This window comes from Jaculus jaculus, chromosome 9 (genome assembly GCF_020740685.1).
Source record: "Jaculus jaculus isolate mJacJac1 chromosome 9, mJacJac1.mat.Y.cur, whole genome shotgun sequence".
Classification (NCBI taxonomy): Eukaryota; Metazoa; Chordata; class Mammalia; order Rodentia; family Dipodidae; genus Jaculus; species Jaculus jaculus.
The window spans coordinates 81,922,091-81,938,806 of record NC_059110.1 but is presented as its reverse complement, the minus strand read 5'-3'; the positions used below and the strand labels follow the sequence as shown (position 1 = coordinate 81,938,806).

At 42.7% G+C, this 16,716-nt stretch overlaps 1 protein-coding gene across 2 annotated transcripts in view; it reads left to right on the top strand.

The window, feature by feature from the left end:
* The window catches only part of Sgsm2 (small G protein signaling modulator 2), a 59,554-nt gene that overhangs the window by 4,752 nt on the left and 38,086 nt on the right, over positions 1 to 16,716 (top strand). For both annotated transcript variants that reach the window (XM_004667842.2, XM_004667841.2), the window contains exon 2: positions 2,718 to 2,793. In XM_004667842.2, coding sequence (XP_004667899.1) covers positions 2,718 to 2,793 — 76 coding nt within the window. The remainder of the gene's footprint in view (positions 1 to 2,717; positions 2,794 to 16,716) is intronic.

Sequence of the window (16,716 nt, the reverse complement as noted above, 5' to 3'; positions counted from 1 at the left end):
TCTTGCCTAGAAATATCAATTTTAAAAATCCAGCACATATGTTCACCAAAAGACATGTCCAGAATGTTCATACTATTCATAACAACTCCAAACTGGAAAGTATCCAAATGCCAGTCGGTTGTTATATTCACACAATTGAGAATGAACAATCTTCAACTATACACAACAGGAACAAATCTCTCACATAGGCAAGCAAATGAAATCAGTCACAAAATGCTGCTGCACACTGTTATTTTATGTGTAAAAAAATACGAAACCCTGTGAAACTAACCAGACTGCCCTCAAATTTATAGCAATCCTCTGCCTCAGGCTGGGATTACAAGTGTGCACCACCATGCATGCCCGTCTTATAAGTGATAAATAAATATAACTTATTTGCAAGCAGAGAGAGAGAAAAGAGAGACAGACAGACAGACAGACAGAATGGGCATGCCAGGTCCTCCAGCCACTGCAAATGAACTCTAGATGCATGCACCATACTTGGGTATTGCTGAATCAAACCTGGGTCATCCAGCCTTTGCAGGCAAGCACCTTGACTACTGAGCCATCTTTTTTTTTTTTTTTTTTTTTTTTTTTTTTTTTTTTGAGGCAGGGTCTTGCTCTAGTCCAGGCTGAACTGGAACTCACTATATAGTCTCAGGGTAGCCTTGAATTCACAGTGATCCTCCTACCTCTGCCTCCCTAGTGCTGGGATTAAAGGTGTGCACCACCATGCCTGCCCTTTGGAAGCTTTTACATCCAGAGAAGAACTCAAAACATCAGGATCCTGGAACCGAGATAGAAAGAATGAGAGATGATGAGGCATAACCTAACTTCAGAAAATGGAGAAAAAATTAGAAGCAGATTGTTTATCTGCAGCTTGTTCTGAAACAGTCTGTTTCTAAAGGACAGTGTGTGTATACAGAAGCCCTTCTCCAGCTGACTGCAGATGAGCAAATGACCTCCCAACCCTGTTCTCCAAGGCAGGGCACTTTCATTTGCCCTAGAACCTCTGTACGGATTGCTTGGGGATTTTGACATCTCCCTGCCTGGTTCCCTCTCATAAAAGCTTAGAGCAGGTAGCATTAAGGAAAATTTGCTCTAGTGCCCCTCCCATCCTTTATCTCCACAAGTGTCTTTAAAACCTAGGCCACCAAGCTATTTACCTTCCTGGAGACTTTCTTTCTTTTTTTTTTTTTTTAATTTCCTCAAAGTAGGCTCTCACTCTAGCCCAGGCTGACCTGGATTTCACTATATAGTCTCAGGGTGGTCTTGAACTCTCGACAGTCCTCCTACCCCTTCCTCCCTAGTGCTGGAATTAAAGGTGTGTGTCACCACTCCTGGCCAGAGACTTTTTTTCTTAATGTTTGTGTTTTTCTTTTTATTTTGGTGCTGGAAATTAAACCTAGAGCCTTATATATATACATGCAGAACACTGAACTGCACGTACCTTAACCCCCGTTAATCTTTTGCTTAGGAAAATAAAAATAATGATACTGGGGGCTGGAAGTTATGGCTTAGCAGCTAAAACTGCTTGTTTGCAAATTTGACAGGCTGAGTTTGATTCCCCAATACCCACTTAAAGCCAGATGCAGAGAGTGGCAGCTGTGTCTGGAGTTCATTTGCAGTGGCAGGAGGCATTGTTATGCCCATTCTCTCTTTCTCAAATACATTAATAAAAATATGGGATTAATAAATTAGTTTATAAATTAATTAAATTAAAAATTAAGTTATAAATTTATTAATTTATAAATTAGTTAAATTAATAAAAATAAGTTAAGGTGCTTACCTGCAAAGCCAAAGGACACAGGTTCAGTTCCCCAGGACCCACATAAACCAGATGCACAGGAGGCACACACATCTGGAGTTCATTTGCAGAGCTAGAGGCCCTCGTGTACCCATTCTCTCTCTCTCTCTCTCTCTCTCTCTCTCTCTCTCTCTCTCTACTTGCTTATTTCACTCTCAAATAAATAAATAAAAATAAAATCTAGAAATATTTTTATAAAGTAATGATGCAAATCTGAGGATGTACTTCAGTGGTAGAGTGCTTGACTAACATGGCCCCGTGTTCAATTAACAGCACTGCAAAAGCATTAAATAAATAAAAATGATGGGGCTGGGCATGATGGCACATACCTTTAATCCCAGCATTTGGGAGGCTGAGGTAGGAGGATTGCTGTGAGTTCTAGGCCAGCCTGAGACTACATAGTGAATTATAGCTCAACCTGGGCTAGAGTGAGACCCTATTGCCAATATATATATATATATATATTGCACACACACACACATACATACATACATACATACATACACACATGTATATATATGGCTAGAAAGATGGCTCAGTGGTTAAGGTGCTTCCCTGCAAAGCCTAATCACCTGGGTTCAATTTCCCCAGTTCCCATGTAATACCAGGTACACAAAGTGACACATGCATCTGAAGTTCATTTGAAGAAGCTAGAGGCCCTGGCACACCCATTCTCTCAATATCTGTCTGTCTGTCTGTCTGTCTCTCTCTGCTTGCAAATAAGTAAATTTTAAAAAATTAAAAAGCTGGGCATGATGGTATAATTTAATCCCATTAATCAGGAGGAAGAGGTAGGAGTATCGCTCTAAGTTTGAGGCCATTCTGAGACTACATAGTGAGCTCCAGGTCAGCCTGGGCTAGAGTGAGACTACCTCAGAAAACCAAAAAAAAAAAGTTTAAAAAAGTAACAGTGATACCCATTTATCTGCAGGTGAAACAAATCATGGAGGAGGCTGTCACCAGGAAGTTTGTGCATGAAGATAGCAGCCACATCATTGCACTTTGTGGTGAGTGGATAACTCAGGGATGAAGGGAAGTGGGTGTACAACTGAGGACAATTTATTAGGGCCAGGGAAGCTGAAGTCCTCTAGTTTCATAGTTCTCAAATCAGCCCAAATGCTTTTGAAATCTCCCTTAGCCCTATCTTGGACTTTCATGATCAGGATCTCCTGTTTGCAAGAATCCCTGTAATTTTTGTTTCCTTAGACAATAGTTTTTAAATGTTATAATGCAGCAAATTTGCCTGAGAGCTATTTAAAATATTCCTAGCCATGCCTGATGGCCCAAACTTGTATTCCCAGCTATTCAGAAAGCTAAGGCAGGAGCATTGAAACAAGACCTGCCATGGCTACAGGGTGTTCATGACCAACCTGGGAAACAGTGAGAATTTACTTTATAATAATGTGTGTGTGTGTGTGTGTGTGTGTGTGTGTGTGTGTGTGTGTGTGTATGTATGTATGTATGTATGTATGTATGTATTGCCCAGTGGTATTTATCTGGTATTCACGAGGCCCTGGATTCATTCCACAGTACCATAAAATAAAAACACATTTCTCATCCCAGCCCTAGAATTTCTGATTCTAATTAGGTCTGGACTGGGTCCAAAAAATATGGATTCTTTTTACTGTTTTTTTAAGATAAATATTTGTGTATTTATTTATTTGAGACAGAGAGACAGGCAGATAGAGAATGGGTACACCAGGGCCTCCTGCCACTGCAAATGAACTCCAGTCCCATGCACCACTTAGTGCATCTGGCTGTCTGTGAGTACTAGAGAATTGAACCCAAGCCATTGCAAGCAAGCACCTTTAACCACTGAGCCATCTCTTCAGCCCCTTTTTATTATTTTTGTGCCTATGTTGCTTATGTATGTTGGCATGTTTGTGTTTGTGACAGTGTATATACATGTCAAGTCCACAGGACAACCTTGGGTGTCATCCTCAAGAACAGCATCTGCCTCCCTTGAAACCAGGTCTCTAGTTGCCTTGGAGCTCACCAATTAGGCTAAACCAGCCTATAGCCAGTAATCCCTAAAGATCCTTCTGTCTTTGCCTCCCAGGCACTGGGATTACAAGTGCATGCCACCAAGCTGGGCATTTTTACGTGGGTACTGAGGATTGCACTCAGGTTCTTATGCTTTTGAGGCAAGTACTTTACCAGCTGCACCATCTCCCTAGCCCCAAGAGAGTTGGGTTTGTTTTTGGTTTTGTTTTCTTTTCCAAGGTAGGGTTTTACTCTAGCTCAGTCTGACCTGGAATTTACTGTGTATTCTCAGGGTGGCCTCAAACTCACAGTGATCCTCCTGCCCGTGCCTCCTGAGTGCTGGGATTAAAGGCGTGCACCACCATGCCCAGAAAGAGTGTGGATTTTTTTTTTTGTCCATTTTTTATTTATTTTTTGCTTTTTCTTTTTTTGGTTTTCCGAGGTAGGGTCTCACTCTGGTCCAGGCTGACCCGGAATTCACTATGGAGTCTCAGGGTGGCCTAGAACTCGCAGCAATTCTCGTACCTCTGCCTTCCGAGTGCTGGGATTAAAGGCATGCGCCACCACGCCCGGCTCCATTTTTTATTTATTTATTTGAGAGCAACAGACACAGAGAGAAAGACAGAGGGAGAGAGAGAGAATGGGAGTGCCAGGGCTTCCAGCCACTGCAAACAAACTCCAGATGCGTGCACCCCCTTGTGTATCTGGCTAACGTGGGAACTGGGGAACCAAGCCTCGAACCGGGATCCGTAGGCTTCACAGGCAAGCGCTTAACGGCTAAGCCATTTCTCCAGCCCAAGAGTCTGGATTTTTAACAGGTCACAAATGAGGCTGATCTTGGTGGCTCAGGGCCCACACTTTGAGAACCATTGCCCTAGGAAGTTTGGGTTTTGGAAGCACTCTGATTAATATGTCTTTTAACTTTGGAAAAGGATTAGTACTATCTGGATACTTTCTGCTTGCTTCATTATATTAATTTATGCACTTGGTTGGATGCAAAAGAGCATGAACATGGGCTAGGAGGAATAGCCAAAGTCTTCCAGACACAGGAGAAAGACACATGGAAGGCTGATATCCGTAACATACCATTACTTCTTTCTCAATGTGAAGATTTTTACCTTTGTATGAAGAAGGTTATAAACTTGATCATTCTCTACCACCACCAAAGAGGGAGCATGGACAGTCCAAACACATACTAGCATGCACTCAGAAGAGACTTAAAAAAATAATTATTTATTTGGGCTGGAGAGATGGTTTAGTGGTTAAGCACTTGCATGTGAAGCCTAAGGACCCCAGTTCAAGGCTCAATTCCCCAGGACTCATGTTAGCCAAATGCACAAGGGGGCGCACACGTCTGGAATTCACTTGCAGCGGCACACCCATATTCTCTCTCTCTCTCTCTCTCTCTCTCTCTCTCTCTCTCTCTGCCTCTTTCTCTCTCTGTCTCTCTCAAATAAATGAATAAACAAAAAAAGTTTAAAAAATAAAAATAAATTTTACTTATTTATTTGGGAGACAGAGAGAAAGGGGCAGATAAAGAGAGAAAAAATGTGTGCGCCAAGGCCTCTAGCTGTTATAAACGAACTCCAGATGCATGGACCACGTTGTGCATCTGGCTTACATGGGTTCTGGAGAATCAAACCTGGGTCATTTGGCTTTATAAGGAAGCACCTTAACTGCTAAGCCATCCCACTAGCCTGGGACTTTTTTATTGACAACTTTCATATTATATAGATAATAAAATAAACATTGATAATTCCCTCCCCCACTTTCCCCTTCACAAAGCTACCCACCATCATATCCTGTCCCCCTCACAATTAGTCTCTCTTTTATTTTGATGTCATCATCTTTTCCTCCTGTTATGAGGGTCTTATGTACATAATCCCAGGGACTGAGAGGGAATGGATATCCAAGTCATTTTGTGTGTGGATGATTGCATTGTAAGTATTTCTACCCTTCCTTTGGCTCATATTCTTTCCACCACCTCTTCCACAATGGACCCTGAGCCTTGGAAAATGAGCTAGAGCTAGAGCTACTCTCTAACCAAGCTACTCTCTAAACAAAAGTGAGAGTAGCATTAATATATAGGTATGAATATTAAGAAGAGAAAAAACATATAAAGAGAGATAATATATATAATAATATATACATTAAGCCAGACAAGAGCAGGCACTAGTCCTCTAGGGCTCATTATCTCCCCAGCCATAGGTTTTTGACTAGGTTTTCAGTACCAGGCATGTATTCCCTCCTGTGGAGCAGGCCTCCAGTTCAATTAGAGAGCAGTTGGTTTCTCCATAGCAGACATGCCATTATTACATCCGTTGGCTTATTTGGCCTCACTGACCAAACTTAAGGCTTGCAATATCCACTGTTGTTTATCATCGCTGATGACTTCTCTCTCTCTTATAGTGCTACATGCAACATAGCTTTTTCTAGCATTCTGCCAGCCAGTCCACAGGGAGGAAGTTTTTAGCTTGGCACCTGAAGCCCAAGCCTGTGGAGTGTTCAGCAATATGGTCTTACCATCTATTTCTGGTGGGAAATCAAAAGCCTCGGCAATGGCCTATAATATTTTAGGGACATCAGGGACCTTAATGGCCAGTAACTCACTGGCAGGTATCTCATCCTTGGCACTGAAATTTTTCTTATAACAGTCTATAGCTTCTGAGTGTGCCATTATCCAAAAAAGTAGGTTTCCATAGGGCTGGAGGGATGGCTTAGCAGTTAAGGCATTTGCCTTCAAATCCAAAGGACCCCAGTTTGATTCCCCAGGACCCACGTAAACTAGATGCACAAGGTTGTGGCACATGCATCTGGAATTCGTTTGTAGTAGCTGGAGGCCCTGATATGCCCAGTATCTCTATCTCTGTGTGTGTCTCTCAATAAATAAATAAATAAACTTTCTTTTTTAAACATAGGTTTACATATGGCTTATTTATAACATTTTAAAATTTGGTAGTCAGATGTGGTGGCATACACCTTTAATCCCAGTACTTGGAAGGTAGAGGTAAGAGGATCACTGTGACTTCGAGGCCACCCTGAGACTATATAGTGAATTCCAGGTCAGTCTGAGCTAGAGTGAAACCCTACCTCAAAGAAAAAAAAATTTTTTTATTATGTCTCCTCCATCCCTTCCTTTACTCAATCTCTTTTCCTGACCTCACTTAGGCCATTGCACCCCCAGTAACCTGTATATATATATATATATATATGTACATATATATACACATACATACATACATACATACACACACACAATACCCTCCCCTCTCCTCCCTCTTATAATCATATATATATATACACATACATACATACATACATACATACACACACACATACATACATACACACACACACACACAATACCCTCCCCTCTCCTCCCTCTTAAAATCGCTGTGAGTTTAAGGCCAGCCTGAGACTACATAATAAATTGCAGGTCAGCCTGAGCTACAGTGTGACCCTAACTTGAAAGGAAAAAAATAGGAGAAGGAAAATGGAAAAGAAAAAGTATGGGAGCTAAAGAGATGGTTTAACAGTTAAAGCATTTGCTGGCAGAGCCACAGTACCCAGGTTTGATTTCCCAGTACCCACAGAACACCAGATGTACAATATGGCACATGCATCTGGAGTATGTTTGCGGTGGCTAGAGACCCTGGCATGCTCATTCTCTCTTTCCTTCTCTCTCTCTCTTTCCCTTCCTCCTTTTGTTCCTCAAATGAATAAATAAATTATTTTTTTAAAGATACAGCATATTTGTTTGTTGTTGCTGTTTTTTCAAGTTAGGGTCTCACTCTAGCTCAGGCTAACCTGGGATTCACTATGTAGTCTCAGGGTGGCCTTGAACTCATTGTGATCCTCCTACCTCTGCCTCCCGAGTGCTGGGATTAAAGGTGTGTGTCACCATGCCTGACTAAATTTTTTTTTAAGAGATGATATAGTGATTCTCTAGTCTGTAACCTGTTCTTGTCTCCTCTCAGCAGAACCCATGCTCTGGGGAAAAAGCATACTGGTCTCAGAATAAGTAGCTTAGAAGCAGATTGAAATTATATTCCTTTCCACCTGAGTTATGGCCCCTTGATGTGGGCCTGTTCTGTCATTACCAGAAGGACTCTGGGGGTGGACCAGTTATGAGTGGCTTGGCACTAGGTTTTGTCAAAGCACACAAGCACTACAGAAAACAAAATCAAACAGTGAAAACAGCTTGTGCATGGGTGCCTTGTGTGGGTAGCCATGGCATGGAAGAATGGGGGGGCAAGGGACTGGAGGAAGATGAACAGGAGAGAAGCTGCAAATGTCCCACATTCAGTCTGTTTAGGTGAGAAACAAGTGTTAGCTCTTCTGCAATGAGTCCAGGACCCTCCCACCCACTGGAAACAGCAGAGCTCCTTCCTAAAGCTCAAAGCACTATTTTCATCAGACAGCAATGTCACATTCAAAAGGAACAAATGAATTTTCTACTTTCATCCATTGTCTTATTTTTTTTTCCTTTATGGTTTTTCGAGGTAGGGTCTCACCCTAGTCCAGGCTGACCTGGAATTCACTATGTAGTCTCAGACTGGCCTCAAACTTACAGCAATCTTCCTACCTCTCCTTCTCCAGTGCTGGGATTAAAGGTGTACACCACCACCAAGGTCCTCAAGTTTCCAGGGTTTTAAATTCAGTCTAGGAGTAAGCAGAGCTCTGTTCTCTAAAAGTGCCTAAGATCCACTAGTGTATATATCAGTGCTTATAGGGACAGACAAAAAGCTGGCCAGATGTGAGACAGCAGACGGGTATAGACTAAGGTGACCTGGATTGTACTTTTCTCATTGAACTCCTATAGGAATGCTGGCCCAGGCTTCCTATGGCCCACAGTTTAATTTTAGGAGAAACTAACTGGGTTCTTAATCTTTATAGGCAAATGCCTTAGCTGTTAAGCCATCTTTCCAGCCCATTTTAAAACACATTTTTTTAAAGGAAAAAAAAAAATTTTTTTTTCCAAGGTAGAGTCTCACTCTAGCCCAGGCTGACCTGGAATTCACTATGTAGTTCAGGCTGGCCTTGAACTCACAGTGATCCTCCTAGCTCTACCTTCCTGTTGTGGTGGTTTGATTCAGGTGTCCCCCATAAACTTAGGTGGTCTGAATGTGAGGTTCCTAGCTGATAGAGATTTGGGAATTAACACCTCCTGGAAGCATTGTTGGGGTTGGGCTTATGGGTATTATAGCCATTGACCCCTTGCCAGTTTTGGTATACTCTCCTGATGCTGTTGTCCACCTACTGTTGGCCAGGGGGTGATGTCCACCCTCTGCTCAGGCCATCATTTTCCATACAATCATGGAACTTCCCCTCTAGTCTGCAAGCCAAAATAAACACTTTTTTTTTTTCCCCAAAAGCTGTCTTAGTCGGGTGATTTCTGCCAGCAATGCAAATCTGACTGGTGCTGGGATTAAAGCCGTGCGCCACCACACCAGGCTTAATTTTTTTTTAATTTTTATTTATTTGAGAGACAGAGAGAGTGTGAGGTAGGGTCTCACTGGAGTGCAAACTGACCTGGAACTCAACTCTGTAGCCCCAGGCTGGCCTCTTAACTCATGGCCGTCCTCCTACCTCTGCCTCCTGAGTGCTGAGATTCTTTTTATTACTAGTATTCTTTTTAAAATTTTTTTTTTTATTTCTTTGAAAAAGAGAGATGGAAACACTACTCAACTGTCAAGACACTTGTCTGCAAAGCCTAAGGACCTGGGTTTGATTCCCCAGTACCCACATAAAGCCAGAAGCACAAGGTGGTGCATGCAGTGTTCATTTGCAATGGCTAGTGGCCCTGGAGCACCCATTCTCTCCCTCCCCCCCCCCCTTGTAGATAAGTTAACTGAATATTAAAACAAAAAAGTGTGGGCACCCCAGGGCCTCTTGCCACTGCACATGAACTCTAGATACATGCACTACATTGTATACCTTGCTTTACATGTGTACTATTAGGCTTTGCAAGCAAGCGTCTTTAACTCTAACTCTATGGCTTTTTAATATTTTTGTTTGTTTGTTTGTTTTCAAGGTAGGGTCTTGCTCTAGCCCAGGCTGACCTGGAATTCACTATGTAGTCTCAGGGTGGCCTTGAACTCACAGCAGTCCTCTTACCACTGCCTCCTGAGTGCTGGGAATAAAGGCACACACCACCACACCTGGCTTAGTTTTTTTTTTTTTTTTTTTTTTTAAATTTATTTCAGAGAGAGAGAGACAGACAGGGAGAGAGAGAAAGCAAATGGGTATGCCAGGGTCTCCAGCTGCTGCAAACAAATTCCAGAAGCATGTGCCACCTTGTGCATCTGGCTTATGTGGGTCCTGGGGATTCGAACCTGGGTCCTTTGTCTGCAGGCAAGTGTCTTAACCGCTAAGACATCTCTCTAGTCCACCCTATGGCTTTTTAGATTCTACTACAGTAGTCTCCCTCAACCCTTGGAAAAGTGCTCAGAAATGCATTTTTATTTCTTTTTTTATTATTATTTATTTATTTATTGGTTTTTCAAGGTAGAGTCTCGCTGTAACTAGGCTGACCTGGAATTCACTGTGTAGTATCATGGTGGCCTCCAACTCACAGATCCTCCTACCTCTGCCTCCCGGGTGCTGGGATTAAATGTGTGCGCCACCATGCCCAGCTAGAAATGCATTTTTAGTCTAAATCAAATCCAGACTTCTACTGGGTCTTGCTTTTTATCCTAGCCTCATCTAGAATTCAGCTTTGTTCTGGGAGGATTGGGACTATAATATAATGAGATATCATAGACCCAATGAAGGTTTAGGAGATTGGTCTAACCTGGTCTAGCTGGAACAACCCCATTTCCTAGAGCAAAGCTGCTGCTGCTTTTTTTTTTTTTTTTTTGAGGTAAGTTTTCATCTTGCCCAGGCTGACTTGGAACTCTGTAGTCTCAGACTAGCCTTAAATCTCACCAATCATCCTCCTACCTCAGCCTCCTGGGTGCTGGGATTAAAGGCGTGTACCACCATACCCAGCTGAACAAAGTTTCTTAAACCTTTTCTATTCATGACCCCCTTCTTGCTTGAGAAATTTTTCCATAACTTCAGGTATATAAATATAAGACAGATATGTAGAGAGCATTGTGGTTCATACCTTTAATCCCAACCCTCAGGAGGCAGAGGTAGGAGGATCACCATGAGTTCTAGGTCAGCCTGGGACTACGGAGTGAATTACAGGTTAGCCTGTGTTACAGTGAGACCTTACCTTGAAAAACCAAAAAGAAAGCTTCTCTGTGAGGCAAGTCTAGCTCCAGGGAAGGGAAGGATCCTTTACAGGGCTGTTCCTTCTGCTACAGAACTTGCTGAGGTTGCTGCTCATCTGTATCCACCTCCATCCCCACCCCCAGGTCAGGGCATCTTTGCTATGTGACTGCCCCTCATGCTAACAGAAGGTAGAGCTTGGAGAGTAGACTCAACATCACCAATGCAGGCCTAGAGAGATGGCTTAGTGGTTAAGGTGCTTTCCAGCAAAGCCAAAAGACCCAGGTACAATTCCCTAGTACCTACACAAAGCCAGATGCACAAGGTGGCACATGTGTCTGCAGTTCAGTTGCAGTGGCTAGAGGCCCTGACATGCCCATTCTCTCTCTTTCTCTGCTTCTCTGTATGTGTGTGTGTGTGTGTGTGTGTATGTATGTATGTATATATATATACATATACACACATATATACACACATACATACACTTTTTGTTTTTTTCAAGGTAGGGTCTTGTTCTAGCCCAGGCTGACCTGGAATTCACTATGTAGTCTCAAGGTGGCCTCAAACTCAGCGATCCTCCTACCTCTGCCTCCCAATGCTAGAATTAAAGGCATGCACCACCACGCCTGGTTTAAATAAAATATCTTTTTCAAAATCACCACTGTAGCCATGTGTGGTAGTGCACACCTTTTTTTTTTGTTTTTTTCAAATTTTTATTAACAACTTCCATGATTATAAAAAATACCCCATGGTAATACCCTTCCCTCCCCCTACTTTCCCCTTTGAAACTCCATTCTCCATCATATCCCCTCCTCATCTCAATCAGTCTCTTTTATTTTGATGTCATGATCGTTTCCTCCTATTATGACAGTCTTGTGTAGGTAGTGTCAGGCACTGTGAGGTCATGGATATCCAGGCCATTTTATGTCTGGGGGGGAACACATTGTAAGGAGTCCAACCCTTCCTTTGGTCTTACATTCTTTCTGCCACCTCTTCCACAATGGACCCTGAGCCTTGGAAGGTGGTGCATACCTTTTTTGTTGTTGTTGTTTGGTTAGGTTTTTTTTTTTTTTTTTTTTAATGTGTAAGTTTTGTAATATTTTATTTGTATTTATTTATTTATTTATTTATTTGAGAGAGAAAGAGAGGATGAGCATATCAGGGCCTCCAGCTGTTGCACATGAACTCCAGATGCATGTGTCCCCTTGTGCATCTGGCCTACATGGGTCCTGAGGAGTTGAACCTGGGTCATCTGGCTTTGCAGGTAAGCGCCTTAACTGCCAAGTCATCTCTCCAGCCCCTAAAATTTTTTTAACTTGTGTTTTTTTATTGACAGTTTCCATAACAAATTGTAAACAATATCCCATGGTAATTCCCTCCCTCCCCCCCCCACTTTCCCCTTTGAGACTCCACTCTCCATCATCATATCCCCTCCCCCTCTCAATCAATCTCTCTTTTTTAAAAAATATTTTATTTTTTATTTATTTGACAGAGAGAAAGATGGAGAGAGAAAGAGAGAGAATGGGCATGCCAGGACCTACAGCCACTACAAACAAACTCCAGACACAGGCTGTACCTTGTGCATCTGGCTAGCTTGGGTTGTGAGAAATTGAACCTGGGTCCTTTGGCTTTGCAGGCAAATGCCTTAACTGCTAAGCCATCCCTCCAGCCCAAGTCTCTCTTTTATTTTGATGTCATCATTGTTTCCTCCTGTAATGATGGTCTTGTGTAGGTAGTGTCAGACACTGCAAGGTCATGAATATCCAGTCCATTTTGTTGTAAGGAGCCCTACCCTTCCTTTGGCTCTCACACTGGCCAAATTTAAGGCTTACAGTGTCCACTGTTAAGTATCTCCCCTGGTGATTTCTCTCTCTCTCTCTCCTATTGAACTGCATACAGCGTAGCTTTTTCCAGCTTTCTTTCAGCTGGTCTACATGGAGCAGGTGGCTGTAGCCACCTGGACTTACATCTGTATCCTCTATTCTGTATCATTGATCTACATGTCTGTTTTGTGCGAGTACCATGCTGTTTTTATTACTATAGTTCTGTAATATAGGTTAGAATCAGGTATGGTGATACCACCAGCCTTATTTTTGTTGCTCAAAATTGTTTTAGATATTCGAGGTTTTTGTGCTTCCAAATGAATTTTTGGATTGTTTTTTGTATTTCCATGAAGAATACCATTGGAATTTTGATGGGGATTGCATTAAATGTGTAGATTGCTTTTGGTAAGATTGCCATTTTCACATTATTGATTCTTCCGATCCAAGAACAAGGTATATCTTTTCATTTCCTAGTGTCTTCTACAATTTCTATCTTGTGTTTTAAAGTTTTCACTGTAGAGATCCTTCACTTGGTGGCACACATCTTTCATCCCAGCACTCAGGAGGCAGAGGTAGGAGGATTGCTGTGAGCTTAAGGCCACTCTCAATCTACATAGTGAATTCCAGGTCAGCCTGGGCTAGAGTGAGACCTTACAAAGCAAAAGAAAAGGGGTCTTTATACCTTTTTTTATATACTTTTTTATATTAAAATGACATGTCAGGTTTGAATTTGCAAAACCAAAATATGGTCTTTGCTGTGTGGGGTTTTTTGTTTGTTTGGTTTTGTTTTTTACTGAAGATTGAACCCAGACCTTGTGCAGGCTAAAAAGGAGCTCTGTCACTGAAGTATCTATCCCTTCCAGCCTGGCCCTTGAAGTTTTAAATGTTTGTATGGGGGGCGCGGGGGCACATGTGCTCCAGTACAGGTGGAGATCAGAGGGTGATGTAAAGGTGTCTATGCTCCATTTTCTTTAAGACAGGTTCTCTTGCTACTGAAAACAGACAGCCAGGCTGCAAACTGTCAGACCACCTGCTCCATGAGCTTTGGATTCTCCTGGCTCCACCTCTCATTGTCCTAGGCTTTTAGGATCACAGATACATGTTCCACTTTGCATCCAGCTTTACATGGGTACTGGGCTAATGAATTTGGGTCATTAGGCTCTGCAAGCAAACACTTTTAACCACTGAATCATCTCCCCAGACCCTGAAATTTTAAATTTGAATGTAAAGACCTGCTGTTGAAGCTGGGTGAGGTGGATCATGCCTGTAATCCCAGGATTTGGAGGTAGAGGAAGGGGGATCAGAAGCTCAAAGTCATCCTCAACTGTGAGTGCTACCTGAGGCTCTCCTGTCTCAAACAATAGCAAAAAGACCTTTAGTCCCAGCACTGGGAGGCTGAGGTAGGAGAATCACTTTTGAGTTCTATAGTCTGGGGCTACAGGGTAAGTTCCAGATCATCCTGAACAAAAGTGAGACCCTACCTTGGGGGAAAAAAAATTCTGGGATTAATCTCCAGTGAATCAAATTCAATGTTTTCCTTCTCTAATCATCACCCCATCACACCCACTGGCTGCTATCTCCTGACATCCCTTCCCATAGAAGAGAAGTCTTATGGGTAGCATTCAAAGTAAAACAGGAAATTGTCCCAAGTTCTGTTTTTGAATCATGAAGTAGTAATGCATATGCTCAAACACAGTTGTTCTTTTACCATCAAGGAATGTGTGGTAATCCAGTTAATTTAGATATCAAACCCACAAAGCCATGTTTCTGTGCCCTCCCTTCTGGCTCAGATCTGGGAGTGTGCTTGCACAGTATTTCTTTTACTTTTTCTGGTACTAGAGTTTTGGTTTTTGTGTTTTTTCTTGTTCTTTTTTGACTTTTTTGACTGTGCTAGGGATTGAACTCAGGGCATGAGGCATGCTAGTCAAGTGTTCTGTTACTAAGTTATACCTGTGTATCTTTTTTTGGAGGCAGTTTCTCTAGAACCTGAGTTTTGGGATTATAGGCTTCTGGCCTCCTAGGGCAGATTCTCAGGCTCAGTGTTCTCATGTCACCAGCAGCCTGTCTCCTCGCCAGCTTCCTTGCCCTCTTGTGCAGATAGGTCAGCCTGGGGTTTCTTGAGACCGAGGATGAGCTGTACTGGGAGCTGGAGAAGGGGTCTGTAAAGCTAGGAATAACATGGGGGCTTTATTGACCAGTTCCCTGTTGCTAAGCAGCTTTCATTAGCCAGGAAGGTTGGCCCTGCAGTGAGCTCCTTCTGGGAGGGGCAAGGAGATGCCAGTGAGCTGGGAAAGCAGCAGGTGCGCTGGGAGGTTGCGTTACGCCTGGGACGTTGCTGCCAGAGGTGTTCCAGCACAGCCTGCAACTCCCACTCCCGCAGTTTCCAGCCTGTCTCTCTTCAGCAAAAGGGATTCCTTGTACTCACCTGCACCCAGTGAACAGCTTGTTCTCAGACTCTCTAGTTTCTGCTTTCCATCCAGAAATGATCAAGTAGGAAGGAAAGCTGTCCAAAGGAGCTGGTTCCCCTCCCCATTCTGAGGCATGGACGACAGTATGTGGTTCTGTCTTCTGCTGTCTTCATTCAGAGTCTTTAGAGTCCTAAGTTCACATGCTGTAACTCATAGCTAGTTACTCGTCTCTGAGCCTGTCCCCAAAAGGTAGATATGAGTGCTGAAAGTGCCATGCAGGCCTGGGGGTCAAGGGTTAGCTCAGTAGTAGAGCTCTTGCTTAGCACGTGCAAGGATCTCAGTTCCACACTTAGCATTGGAAATTAAAAAGAAAAATACATAAATCGGGCTGGAGAGATGGCTTACCAGTTAAGGCACTTGCCTGCAAAGCCTAAGGACTCAGGTTCAATTCTCCAGGTCCCATGTAAGCCAGATGCACATGGTGGCACATGCGTCTGGAGTTCATTTGCAGTGGCTAGAGGCCCTAGCGTGCCCATTGTCTCTCTATCTCCTCCCTCTTACCCCCTCCAACCCCTCTCTCTGTCTCAAGTAAATTTTAAAAAATCTTAAAATAATACATAAATAAAAGAGTAATTCAGATAAACCATACAGCATGGAGTCAGGTATGTAGTATGTGTTCAGTAACTAACTTTCTTTTTTTTTTTTTTTTTTTGGTTTTTTGAGGTAGGGTCTTACTCTGGTCCAGGCTGACCTGGAATTAACTATGTAATCTCAGGGGGTCTTGAACTCATGGCGATCCTCGATCCTCCTACCTCTGCTTCCCAAGTGCTGGGATTAAAGGCGTGCACCACCATTCTTTTTTTTTTTTTTTTTTTGCAAGTTTTATATAGCTTAGGGTGGCATCTAATTTGATATGTATCAAGGTATGATCTTGAAATTTTTAAATTCATTTGTAAGGAGAGAGAGAGACAGAATGAGAGACATGAAATGGGCACACCAGGGCCTCCTACCACTGCAAATGAATTCCAGATGCATGTGCCACTTTGTGCATCTGGCTTCATGTGGGTCCTGGGAAATCAAACTTGGGCTGTCAGGCTTTGCTAGCAAGTAGCTTGAACTGCTCAGCTGTCTCTCCAGCACCTAACCTTAAACTTCTTATTCTCTTGCCTCCAGCTCCCGAGTGCAGAAATTATAGGGGTACCCCACCACACACAACTAAGTTTTACTTTTTTTTCCCCCCTAACGTATGGTCTCATTCTCACCCAGGCTGACCTGGAATTCACTTTGTAGTCACAGGGTAGCCTCAAACTCTCAGCAATCCTCCTACCCTCGGCCTCCCAAGTGCTGGGATTATAGGCATGCATCACCATGCCCAGCCTCTATTTTTTTTTGAAACTTCCCTCTAAAGCCTCAAACATAGTCCGGGATTCACTCTGGATTCAGAATTTACACTTCTGAGAATCTGGAACATTTTTTTTTTTTTTTTGCAATCAATAGTTTA